This window comes from Orcinus orca, chromosome 1 (genome assembly GCF_937001465.1).
Source record: "Orcinus orca chromosome 1, mOrcOrc1.1, whole genome shotgun sequence".
NCBI classification, from domain to species: domain Eukaryota; kingdom Metazoa; phylum Chordata; class Mammalia; order Artiodactyla; family Delphinidae; genus Orcinus; species Orcinus orca.
The window spans coordinates 108,666,622-108,680,329 of NC_064559.1; the positions used below are offsets into that span (position 1 = coordinate 108,666,622).

General features: G+C 38.7%; 1 protein-coding gene across 1 annotated transcript in view; it reads left to right on the forward strand.

Annotated features, from left to right (window-relative positions):
* SPAG17 (sperm associated antigen 17) overlaps positions 1-13,708 on the forward strand; it is a 222,916-nt gene that overhangs the window by 132,251 nt on the left and 76,957 nt on the right. Inside the window, 4 exon segments of the mRNA XM_012533757.3 lie at positions 6,415-6,590; positions 8,551-8,668; positions 12,155-12,333; positions 12,929-13,088. Coding sequence (XP_012389211.1) covers positions 6,415-6,590; positions 8,551-8,668; positions 12,155-12,333; positions 12,929-13,088 — 633 coding nt within the window.

Below are 13,708 nucleotides of genomic sequence, written 5' to 3' on the forward strand. Positions count from 1 at the left end.
TGTAGTTGATTCATTTTTAATCCAACACTTGGAAAAGTCATTTGTTGCCTAACAAATTATGTATTAAAATCCACAATCACACACAGTCACTAACAAACCATACTCCAACTGAACAAGGTTATCATTATTTTACATTAAGATATTTACACTCTATATCAACTATGTTGCTGCTATTTTCTAAGTGATTTACTTATTCTTGATCTAATCCTTAAATTAATATGTAATCTTTCCATTTAATACAGATGTTCCTAATTTCAGTTTATAGGTACTGCGTTTGAAAATGTTTATAGTGTAGATAATAAGTAATGTTTTACTTCCTGTATATTAGAAAAGTTGAAGGCATGAGTCTTTGTAAAAAATATATTATAAATTCCTTAAGGATGCATATAATACTAATATTTAAGAACGTTTATCTGCTAGTGGCTAAACAAATTTCCAATCCAGTTCCCCCGCCCTCTTAATTCAATATATACAGCTCTCTAGAGCTTATTGATCTTGCTTAACTGAAACTTATGCCCGTTGATTATGATATTACTTTATGCTTCCAATTTCCTTCTCTCCGCAGCCCCTGACAACCACCATTCTACTCTTTGATTCTATGAATTCAGCTATTTTAGATACCTCACATAAGTGGAATCATGCAGTGTTTGTCTTTCTATGACTGGCTTATTTCACTTAGCATAATGTGCTCAAGGATCATCCACATTGTTACACATTACAGAATTTCTTTCTTAAGACTGAACAGCATTCCACTGAATGTATACAGCACATTTTATTTATCCAGTTATCTGTCAGTGGACATTTAGGTTATCTCCAGCTCTTGGCTACCCTAGTCTTTTTTGTGCCTTTCAGTTCCTTGATGAACTGTGCTCTGTCTTATCTCTGACCAATTGCCCATGTTGTGCCCCTTGCTCAGAATTCTTTCTCTTGCTACGTACATCACCACTTTCAACAATGAACTTCCTCCTATACTTCAGGACTCAGATTACAGGTTACTTGCTCTGAGGAATGCTTCACCCATGTGAACTGGGTCTTTGGAGTTGAGTGGAAATTGCTTAGGCAAAGAATCAAAGGAAGGGAATTCTATACCAGGAATAGCATGTGCAAAAGCTCAGTAGTGTAAAAGCATGACACGTTTGTGGAAAAGCAAACTGCGCAGTACAGTCAGTCCTCTGTATCCCATATCCGTGGGTTCTGAATTCGCAGATTCGACCAACCTTGAATTGAAAATAATATTTTTAAAAAAATTCCAGGAAGTTGCAAAAAGCAAAACTTTGCCCCCAAATTTGCCCCATGCCGATCACTATGCTGAAGCCACGTGAATGAAGTGATGTGTAGGCACACCCTACTGTGGCCACCTACCACGTCACAGACCTGCACTCTCTCCAGTGCTCATTGTCTGAGCATTGCTGGTCTGGTGTTCCGTTCGTTTGCTACTTGTATTGTGTGTTCATGCTTGGTTTCTGTGAAAAATGGCTCCCAAAAAGCAGTTAAGTGGTCAAAACAATTCCTCAAATGCCAAGAGAGAGCAGAAAGTGCTGTCTCTCGACAAGAAAATACAGATCTTTGATCTTCTGAAAAGTGGCGTGTGGCTTGCCAAAGTGGGATGTAAGGTCACTAAGAACAAATGGAACATTCTCACAGTAAAGCAGAAAGAAGCCGAAGTTCATGGCAGGGTTAGAGCTGCCCCTACAATGGCAAAAATGGTCTCGCAGGTTCATGACAAAGTGCTTACAAAGTGCTTGTATTTTGTATGTGGCTAGGGGACATGTTACAGAAGTATGTCCCTTTGGATGGCAAAATTACGCGTGAAAGAGCACTTAGCCTCTGTGTGCACTGTTGTGAGGGGTGAGGAGAGTGAGAGGAAGGAGTTTAAGGGCACTAATAGATGGCTGGTTAGCTGGTAAAATGCTACACCCTCAAGAACTTAAAGATCACAGGAGAATCGACATCGGCCAGTGCCAAAGCAACATCAGTGTTCCCAGAAGAACTCAAGAAGAGAAAGGCTACCTTCTAGAGCAAGTCTTCAATTGTGATAAAACAGGCTGATGCCCAGTCGTACCTACATCCGTCAGAATGCCGAGCAGACCCTGGGGTTCAAGGACTGGAAAGCTTACCTTACTCTCGGGCTATGTGGCAATGCAGCAGGTCACATGATCAAGCCTAGTCTATGAGCAAACAACTCCTGGGCCCAAAAGAACAAAAACAAAAATTGTCTATGCTGTTCTGGCAGCACAACAGGAAAGCTTGGGTGACAGCCGTCTTGTTCTTGGAATGGTTCCACCAGTGCTTCATTCCTAAAATGAAGAAATACCTCAAAGAGAAAGAGCTACCATTCAAGGTGCTCCTCATAATTGACAATGCTCCCAACTAACTCAATTTCTCTGCCTCATTGACAAGGAGGTGGAAGTGATGTTCCTGCCTCCTAACACTGTATCACTGCTGCAGCCACTCAATCAAGGCATCATCGAGGACATTAAGGCAACCTATACCTGCCTCACCTTCAGGAAGATTCATGCTGCCCTTGGTGCTAACCCTGATTGCAACATTGTGGATTTAGGGACTTCCCTCGTGGTGTAGTGGTTAAGAAACCGCCTGCCAATGCAGGGGACACGGGTTCCATCCCTAGTCCAGGAAGATCCCATTTGCTGCAGAGCAGCTAAGCCCGTGCACCACAACTACTGAGCCCGTGTGCTGCAACTACTGAAGCCCACGCTCCTAGAGCCCGCACTTGGCAACAAGAGAAGCCACTGCAATGAGAAGCCCGTGCACCGCAATGAAGAGTAGCTCCTGCTCGCCACAACTAGAGGAAGCCCACGCACAGCAACAAAGACCCAATGCAGCCAAAAGTAAGTAAAAAAATAAATAAATTTATTAAAAAAATAGTGGATTTATGGAAGAGCGTCACAATTATGGTTGGAACTGTGCTTACTGCAGAGGCTGTAGGTGCCCTAAAGCCTAAGACAGTCAATGCATGTTGGAAGCCATTATGGTGTGAGGTAGTCGATGATCTCAGGGGCTTCCCTACTATTGATGTAGAAATCAGGAATATCTTGAATGTTGCAAGGGAAGTTGGGTGGGGGGGAGGCTTCTTTGACATGATCTAGGGTGACATCAAGGAACACATAGAAGAGTATAGAGGAATCCTTACCAACAAGGAGCTCAAAGATCTGCCTAAGTCATCTACAGATGATTTTTTCTACAGAGAAAATTTAGAGGAAGCAGAGCCATCAATTTGGACACGTGAAAACATTGCAGTGCTTTTTCAATAGGTGCAAGTGTTAAAGGATATGATCCTCAAGTACAGTCCTTTGATGGACTGAAGCCTCTGTGGTATCCAAGGTATAGCAGTATGCCAACAATCATTGCAAGACTTGTTTGATGATGCAAAGAAAAGGAAGAAACAGCTTCCTATAACAGTGTTTCTAACTAAAGCATCTGCAGTTGTGAAGCCTAGAACTTCAGTGCTTTAAGATCCTCAGCCCTCAACCTCCAGATATCCTGACATTAGTATTATTGAGCCTCCTCCAAAGTGACAGTGTCTGCAATTGGAACCCAATTCTCCTGACTAGATAATCCTTCTGACATCCTGTCAGAAGACTTAACTCAGCCTGATGTCTCATCACTTACCTAGAGTGCCACACATCTCATCGCCTTGCCACATCGGTACCATAGACACCATATAGCAATCATCATCATCATCATCATCATCATCATCATCATCATGCAAGGGTAATCAAGACAGGAGAACTAGGGTTTTGGTGATTGTTAACACTATGTGTGTGTGTGTGAGAGAGAGAGAGAATTAATATTTTTTCTATGATTATATTTTCTATATGTATTTTAAATAGTCTATGTTTTATTCCATGTATTTCTCTTTTGGGTCATTAAACAAAAGCCATCTGTAAGTGTTGAAAGAAAGATAATGTTATGTTGTTGCTGACATGTACCATGTAGTTAAGCACATGATGGTTGCATGATTCCGTCTGTACTGAACATGTACAGACTAATTTTTTGTCATTATTTCCTAAATGATGCAGTATAATAACTATTTTATAACATTTACATTGTATTAGGTATTATAAGTAATCTAGAAATGATTTAAAGTATATGGGAGAATGTCCATAGGTTATATGCAAATAAATACTACACTATTTTATATAAGGGACTTGAGCATCCACAGATATTGGTATCCATGGGGTTTTCTGGGACCAACCCCCTGTGTATACTGAAGGACAGCTGTATAAAGTACAGCTTGTATGGAAGTGTTTTGTGGCAAATGCCTTTCTTCTGGGTTCCCCTGTCACTCTGTACTTTTCCTATCACGGGCTTAACACATGACATTGAATACCTGAGGTTCTCTTCATCTGAACTTCTCATTACGTTACAAGTTCCTGATGTCTCATTCATCACTGGTTACCCAATGCATGGTACACAGTAGTAGGTACTCAGTAAATATTTACTGATTGAGTAAATGGATGGGGATGAGAGGGAGGAGTTTCCAGCTGCCTCTAACTAGATGCCATTCGCTATTTATATTCTGTACTTGCTATGAGTCAGGCATCTTACTGGCACTGAGTCACTAAGATGAATAAAACCATGTTACAGCTACTCAAAGAATTCATTGTCTAATGGGAACAGAAACCATAAATAGTGAAATAACTGCATAAGTGCTAGAAATTATATATAAACCAAGTACTGGGGACAGCCAGAAAATACTTGAGAGAGAAAGCATAGCATCTGAGATGAGACTTTATAGGTGAGTAGGAACTATCCTGACAAAGCAGCAAGGAAAGGGAATTCTAGACAGTAAGAACCATTTGTATAAATACACAGTTGGGTAAAAGCATGACATCTTTACAGAAAAATGAGAGGTTGAGTGTGACTGGAGTGGAGGAGGGTGAGCATTGTGTGTCCTACAAGATTTGTGAGCGCCAGAGTTTTTTAAGTATGAAAAGGGAAGTGACATGAAAAGATTTCATTTTAGGAACATAATCATAGTGATAGTTTGGAAAGTACACTGAGGTGGTGGTATTAGGAAACTGCTACAAAAAATCAAGCAAGTGAATAAGAATATGAACTAAGGTGGTAGGAATAGATAGGAGAGGCATGATTTGAGAGAAATTTCTGAGGGCTCCGTGACTGGTTGGATGTATAGGGTGAGTCCAAAAGAGAAAATGCATACAATCTCAATGTCTAACTTGAGAAACAAAGTGCATGATTGGTCATGGCATTGACTGAGGTTGAGAACATAGGAGGGAGGGTTATCTGCTTGGAAGAGGAGAGACTTACTGATTTTGAAATGTCTCCAGTACCACAAGCAGGGGTAGATGTCTAAGAGCAGTTGGAAATACAGATCTGAAGCTGAGAAGAAAGCTTGTGCCCGGAGGTGTAAATTTTGCAGTCATTCAAATGTAGATGACAGCTGGAGCCCCAGTAGTGAACAAGATACTCAGATCTAATAGAGATAATAAAGGCTCTCAGCCCTCACTGTGTATCACAATTACATGTGATTGTGTTTCACAACTATAAATGCCTGGGCCTCGTCCCCAGAGAGTCAAGGTGGGGGCCTGAGCATTTCGTTTAATTCCATGAAAAATGATTATGTGCAGCCAGAGTTGAGAACATCTGTTGTGTAATGAGAAGGGGGAAAAAAACTGGGACCTACCAACATTTAACAAAGAGGAAGCGTTAGTAAAGGAGACTGCGAAAAAAATAACCAGAGGTAAGAGGAGATCCAGGTGGGAGTGTTACCCTGGAACCCAGAAGAGGATATAACCTAAGACGTAAGGGGATGCTTGGAAGTTTCCAACATAGTTCCTCCATGGATTGGCTCTCCTTTTAGAATTCTAACAATCCATTAAACCCAGAATAAAATCAGTCTTCAATAAGAAAACTTCTTTTATCATCTCAGCCAGAAATAATCTATTTCTTTTCTAAATTTCCTTGTTTGTATCCCTTATGTTTCTATTTAATATGTCCTTGTATTGAAGCTATTTGAGTACAGATCTTAGTTAGACTATTTTGACTTCACAAGGTCCTTTATTTTTCTTTTTCATTATTATCCACTGCTCCACACGTTTTACATATGAGCCTCAATAAATATTTCTCAAAAAAATGAAGAGATGGTTACTGCCCTATCATTAGGAGTTTACAATCTAGATAGGGAGGCAAGAGTGTGTGAAATCATGACTCAATCAAATGCATCAAAGTATTAAGTGCCTCAAATTTCTAAGCTACAATTTTGATTTCCAAATCAACTACATTACCCCTGAAACCTATCCAACTGATCAATCCTACTCAGCAAGGTAAAAATTGCCAAGTGGTATAAATGTTTGAGATGTAAATTTTATTTAACAAACATATCAAATATAAATGTCTAATTTACTTGTTTTCTCCTCTTTCTCTTTATAGAGGATAAGGATCCTAACTTGGAAGCAATGTTGAATATCCCATCAGCACATACTCCAACAGTAATTCCTGTTATAGTGAGTATTCCTCAAAGCAAAGGAAAAGGGAAAACAAAAAGCAAAGAAAAATCCAAAGAATCTCTTAAAGAAGAGGAGCTCCCAAAGGAAGAAGAGAAAAAGGTAAGTGGACCTTGCCATGTATTCCCAAACTCTGCTTCTGCCTCAATGTTAACTTTTTTTAAATCATGAGTTATGTCAATAGTGTTATTGCAGTGCATATATTTTACTGTGCAGATTCAGTAACACTCCTTGTACTTTCAGTTTTGAATGGACAAGAAGAGGTCTGCGCACAGGAGTTGAATTCCCACACCAGGAGACATACTGTCTTAAACAAACTGTCTCAGGTCATTCATTTCAAACTCAGAATAACTAGTTCAACCATTTTTCCACATTGAATCTTGGATGTTCTTTGCTTAGATGGTCAAGTTCCTACCAGTCCTTATTTTCAATACTGAATTTAATTCCATTGAGATAAACAACAATTGGAAGGGTAGGATCTCTAACTAAGTAGTGGAAACACTTCTGTTAGGTAGATCTGGACTTAGATATTGATGTACTAAGAATTCAGCAAGACTAAAGGACAACCCACTTCCAGGTAAAGAGCAGTCCACCCTCTACCTCTAACCCTTCACCATATGCAAACAAGCGCACACACACACACACACACACTCACTCACACACTCACACACTTGAGAGCTCTTTGACTCTAAACATTTTCCTAATAGAAGTATATAGATCAAAAGAGGTTCTAAAAGAATGACAAGAAGGAAACTACTGATCAAATCTTGACTCTTTCAGTTTTACTAGTACAGTTGTACAGTTTGTACAATGTACAAATTCTCAACTTATTAGAAAAAAAGTGTTAAAAAGTGATCAGGGACCTGGATTTCAGAGCCTGACCCTTTGAAAGTTATGGGGTTTGAATGTTACTTGGCCTCTGCACCATATTTACACAGCTTTACTAGATGAGGTTTCTCAAGCTAGGACACTTGACCCTTAAGTAGAAATGTTCAAGTACTGAGTAGAGTATCCCCAGGTAACTCATTAATTTAGCTGAAAGCAATTTGGTGGCAAACCAGTCGGTCCACCCAACATTTTTTTAAATTGATGACAATGAAAGGGTGGGGGATAATTACTGGTTTTGAGTGTAATGATACATTTGTCATGGCTTGTTTGTGTCTTTGAGCAGTATTTTTCATTTTACAGAATTCCATAAGCTTTTACCTCTTAATTTTGCTTTGTGTTTTTAATTGATTTTCAGCCAATGATCCAGATTTTATTCTCTATTAATAACAAAGGCAGAACAACCTAAATGATCAACAGTAGAGGACTAGAGAGAATAAATTAAAGATCCAACACTGGGGGATCAGTTGGAATGAATTTAGTGGCGAGCCGCTGAGCAAATCAACTGGAAAAACTGAAAGGATTATCGTTAGGGGTGGGTTGGAAGTAACCGAATAATTTTCATCCTGGAGTACGTATAACCAAACAAGGGATTCAGGCATAGTGAGCATAAAGTTATTTAGAATCTGTTAAGTAGACACACCCAAACCCTCATTAAAACTTATAAATAATCTTTTTTATTGTGTTTTATTATTTTTACTTACTAAAAAAGCAGTGTATGCTCATTATAGAAAAATAAAGACACATATCCTAATAGCATAATGTCTCTAGCATCCAAACTGTAAGAATCACACAAGGAAGGTGGTGGGGATCTTGCTCAGCCCTTACATCTACATGTCCAAACTGAGGCATCTTTCAAGGCCTAGTTCAAGCTTCAGCTCCTCCATGATCCTTTCCTAGTCTCATTAACTTTGATATCTCCCTTTTCTGAGGAAAGATGTGCCAACCATTTGGTACTGTTATTTAGCTGTTTCATATGTCTGTGTGCCATTCTACAGGCAAAATATCAATTGCACAAAGGTAGAGACTCATGCATCCTTATAGGCTCCACTGCAGGGCTCACTAGTCCTGGGCAAGTCATAGTCTAAGCATTCATCAAGTCTTTGTTTAGTCATAATAAATCAATATCTCATTGAGAAAATGACAGGAAATTATTCACACGTGGAACTATTTACAGGAAGAAGTAGAACCAGAACCTGTTTTACAAGAGACTCTTTATGTTCCCACCTTCCAAAACCTGAACGTGTCTTGCCCCAGTGGGCTCCAAGTGACCTTCATTGGGCAAGAGTCCCCAGGTGAGTGCTGGCCAGGAGGATGAGGAGGCAGGGGGAAAAAAAGTCATATAGAAAACACTTCAGTCACCATTGAAATTGTGTATTTTCCTACCAGTTAAATAAACTTGTTGATAATGAATAATAGGCTAATAACAATAATGACCACCATTTTTGAGCACTTACTGTGGGCCAGGCACTATCTAAATACTTAACATACATGACAAAATACAACTACTATAAACTAAGTCCTAATAATTTCCTTTCACAAAATAAAGAAATCGAGGCATCAGAAGGTTCAGTAACTTACCCCAGGTCACTCAGTTCCTAAGTGGCAGAGATAAAATGCCATTCTTGGTCCAGTGGTGGCAAAGCCAATGCTCTTAATAACTACTGTGTGGTCCTGTGTCCTTCCTCTACAAAGGGCCTCAGGAACAGAACTTTGCTGGTCTGATCAAAACAAAGGACGGTGAGCACAGAGTAGGTAAAGATAAGTGCAGGTTAAATGGATGAAGAAAACCAGTCTCATTCCCAGGTATCAATATATACTTTTATAGGGTCTCTTACTTCTGTTGATTCTGTACGTGGCTCCTAACCTATTAAGATGAATAAGTAAGTACAACAGGACTCCTTTAATTAACCTGATGCAGGGGGGCATCCACATTGGTGATTGATTTGAACATCATTTAAATGAAGACCCCCTATTGCAGTAGAAGTAGGAGAGGCAACAAAGCAAGCACAGAGCCGGGACTTGAGTTCTAATTAACTGTATGGCCCTTTCAGTAACTTACTGTCTTTGGACCATGTTTCTTCATCTGACAAATGTTACATTATATCAGTGAATACTATTTTCACGACTAAATATACTCTATTATAATTTCCTTATGTACCCCATATTTAAAAAGTGTACCAAAGAAAAGGAGTATGCTTATTGAAAAATAATTCAATGTTGTATTCACTTGCCAGCCAAATGAGAAGAAACTTAATGTTGTAGTCGATCTATTTCATCTCAATTTTTCTTTTCACTGGGCTTTCTGAATTATTAAAAATAGACCATGAACCCTTGTTTCTATTTCCAAGTATTCCTAGTGATCCAGGTTTTCCATGATGGGACCAACTGTGTGTGCTAAGACTGAAGGCCACTGACAGTCTTCCGAAGTCAAAGATGCTATGAGGGAACTGAGAGGGATATTCTTTTTAAGTTTAAGGACATATTTGTTTCCTTGCTTGTTTTCTTGATTCTGTTAGCAAACCACAGCTTAATACTTGTTTCACCAGTCTTTTCCATTAGTTTCATTTTCTAGTCTGATGTTTTCATCTTTATGTCAGGGTAGACAATGTAGTTAATAATAACTCTGTCTGGGGACTTCCCTGGTGGTGCAGTGGTTAAGAATCCGCCTGCCAATGCAGGGGACACGGGTTCAATCCCTGGTCCGGGAAGATCCCACATGCCGCGGACAAACTAAGCCCATGAGCCACAGCTACTGAGCCTGAGCTCTAGAGCCCATGCTCCGCAACAAGAGAAGCCACCACAGTGAGAAGCCCACACACCGCAACAGAGTAGCCCCTGCTTGCTGCAACCAGAGAAAGCCCACATGCAGCAACAAAGACACAATGCAGCCAAAAGTAAATAAATAAATAAATAAATTTATTTTTTTAAATGCTGTTGGGTCCTTTAAAAGAATAATAATAATAACTGTAACAAATAATCTTTTTAAAACCCTCCATATATTGTGATTATCCTAATTTAAGTCTGAATATAATTACAGCATAAGTATCAAAGTAGCACTATCTTCATAGGGTCAGCCTTGGGCAAGGGAGAGAAGGTCACACGGTGGAAGAAGAAAGAGCCTAGATTTGAGTTCTTGCCAGGGTGACCTTGGACAAGTCATAACCCCTCCCCACCTGAATTTCTTCATTTATAAAATAACGTCATCTACTAAACAGAGTTGCTATAAATATTAAATGAGAAAATACTTTCTAATTTGGAAAGTATTATTCCAATGTTAGGTTTTTGCTTTTGTTTTTGGTCATGGTAGCAGTGGTTGTTTTTACAGCATAAGAAAATAGTTAAGTACAGAGACTTGGTTCAAATCTAAGCTCTGCTCTTACCAGCTGTGTGACCTTGGAGAAGTTAGCCTTCTCCATCGGAAAACTCTGGAAAATGAAAGTGTCTACCTTAAAGGGTTGTTGAGGTGGGCTGAATAAAATACATACACAGAGCATTTAACATATAGAAATATTTCAACAGATGTTTATTATTTTATTATTACTTCTGTGACTTGAAGGGTCAAGCACCTTGAAAGGTGCTTATTCCAAAATATTTTCCCACCAGCCTGATATAGTCCTTGAAATACCATCATTTCATGTTAGTAAACCACTTCTTTTCTTCCTGAACCAATGCCATTTTATTTTAACTTTTAATACAGAAAAATATAATATATAATATAACAAGTACTGATGTGCTGGCCAGACAAAGATTTCTTTTTATCATACTTTAATCAAAATATATTTTAAAATTACAGACACAGCTGTAACCCCAAATTTCCCTCTACAGTCTATTCCTTCTCTTTCTCTTATAGTGAACACTAACAAGACTTAGATTTTTGTGTAAATAAGTTTATATAAATGTGCTATATGTATGCCTTCATAATAACAAATAATGTTAAGTTGTAAATAATGCAAAATTTACATAAATTATATTTTATTGTAAATATTTTTCTGCAAATAACCTTTTTATTCCATCTCTATTTTGGATATTCAAGGTAATACACATTTATCAAATGTATTTCTTTTAAAATCTAGATAACATCTCATCAAATGAATAGACTGATTTTTTAATAGACTCCATCACTGACAGACATTGGATTTTATGTTATTAAACCACTTTTTAAATGGAGAAGAGGAAATTATTCAGTTAGCAAAATCTGAGTAGCTGCTGTGTACCAGAAATTCTCAATAATAATACTTTCTTTTGGAGGAATTTATTAGGTGTTTTCTTCTTGATTGTCAACTAAGAGTAGAACTCTGAGAAAAATCTGGACTTGGTTAGAGATGAGAGGGTTGTGTTAACTTTGAAAGATGATAACTGATTTAAGAAGGGCAAGCCTGAGTGAGTGACTTCCCCTGGGGCTCCAGGGAACTGGGGGACCCCAGGGGAACATTGTGCATCCAGGGTGAGAGAAAAATACCAATGGGGAGAAAAGGCAACATCTAAGACAGAATAACTCTCTCCCTTCCTAATTTTGCCCTGAAATGTTCTGGACATCATTAGAAACACTGGCTTATACATGGAGAAAGTATGTATTACGTACTTGTAAATGACCTTATTTACTACATGTGACTATAAGAAAGGCAGCAAAGAACCAGTACTCTGGGCCATCTGTCATGACATGAAAACTGCCCTAGTAACCAGATGTAGACAAAAGAATGAAAACAATTAAGCAGGAAGATAAGATCCCAGCCATACAGCATTGCACAGTTCTCAGTAAGCTCTTTTTTCTTTTTAAGATCAGTATGTTATAGACGAGGAACCCACTTGGGACATCATGGTCCGACAGAGCTACCCCCAGAAGGTGAAGCACTATGAATTCTGTAAAACAGTGATGCCACCTCTGGAGCAGGAGGCATCAAGAGTTATTACCAGTCAAGGCACTGTTGTCAAGTACCTGTTGGATGGATCCACACAGGTAAAAGAATATGTTAGATAAATTACTCTTTCCTGCTGCAGAGTAAAATACAAACAAGCTAAAGGTGAGGAACAGTACTATGACAAGGAAAGAGAAACAACTCATTTGAAAATGAATGATGCCTTAAAATGGCAAAGAATAATATAGTTGGAAGAAAAAACACTGCCTTAGATGCTATACATACTATACATACTAGATAGATATTGATAGAAACTAAACGTTTAAATATGTGATAAAGTTTTAAATGTAGTCATTAGAAAAATTGAAATAGGGTAAATAATTTCCCAATTACATAGGGGAAGGGTGAAGAATGGGAAAACGTAAAGCAAGTCAATCTGATAAAAGATAGGAAATGAAAAGAAACAAAATAGAAAGTAAATGGGAAACAAAGCAATATTATTGAGCTATGTATTAACCTGTTGTCTCTGAGCTCCAAATCTACCCTTCCATAACATGCTTTATACTGCTGAGTCTGGATGTCGGAAAATAGCATTTCTTTGAGTTATTTTTAACCTATTTCAGTTTGACACACAGTATTGTTAACCAGTTTCTTCCTCGTTTCTGAGAATGCTGAAATTTTTTGCTTTTTCTTCAGATTCTCTTCGCAGATGGTACTGTGAGCAGTAGTCCCAATTCAGGGCCTGTTGGTCTTCCTGCTGACGCACCAGCAAGCCCTCACAGCGGGGACTTGATGAGCATGGGTTCTCAGCAAAAATCAGAAACAGCACCATCAGAGACTGTCATCACAAAGAAAGGTAATAACCGAAGCCTCTCAATTTATAATGGATTTAATAAATCCAAGGGCTTAATAAATGCTCAATATTATTATTATTACACTTATCTTTTCATTGAATACATGCACATTTCAGTGGGAATCACAGCATTACACCTTGTTTCATGAATTGCTTTTCTCTCTATGTAATAAATAGCAAACATTTTCCTATGTCATCATGTACTCTGACACGACATTAGTTCTACTGCCTACACTACTGTTTTAGGGTTGGATGAGTGATCAGTGATGTCAAGTCTCTGTGTAGCCTTCTCTGTCCTCTTTTCCCCGAAATCGCGAGAGAGCCACCTCAGCTCCAGGCACAAGGGCCTCATGTTGTAACTTCCAAAGCAGAAAGGAAAGAGGGTGAACACAAGAGCTTTCAAGTGTCTCTCTTTATCAGGGAGGAAAATAGCCCCAGATTACAGAAGTCTCCCCCACCCCCAGTGGGTCTCCTCTTATATGTCATTGACTAAACCTGGTTGGGGACTTAGGCTGGGAAAACAGCATCTGAAACTTTTGGCTTTTTTCTCAGGAGATGAGCACTGCTAGTAAGGAAAAAGGAAGGTGGAGAAGTGTTGTGTAAGCAATCAACCATGTCTGCCA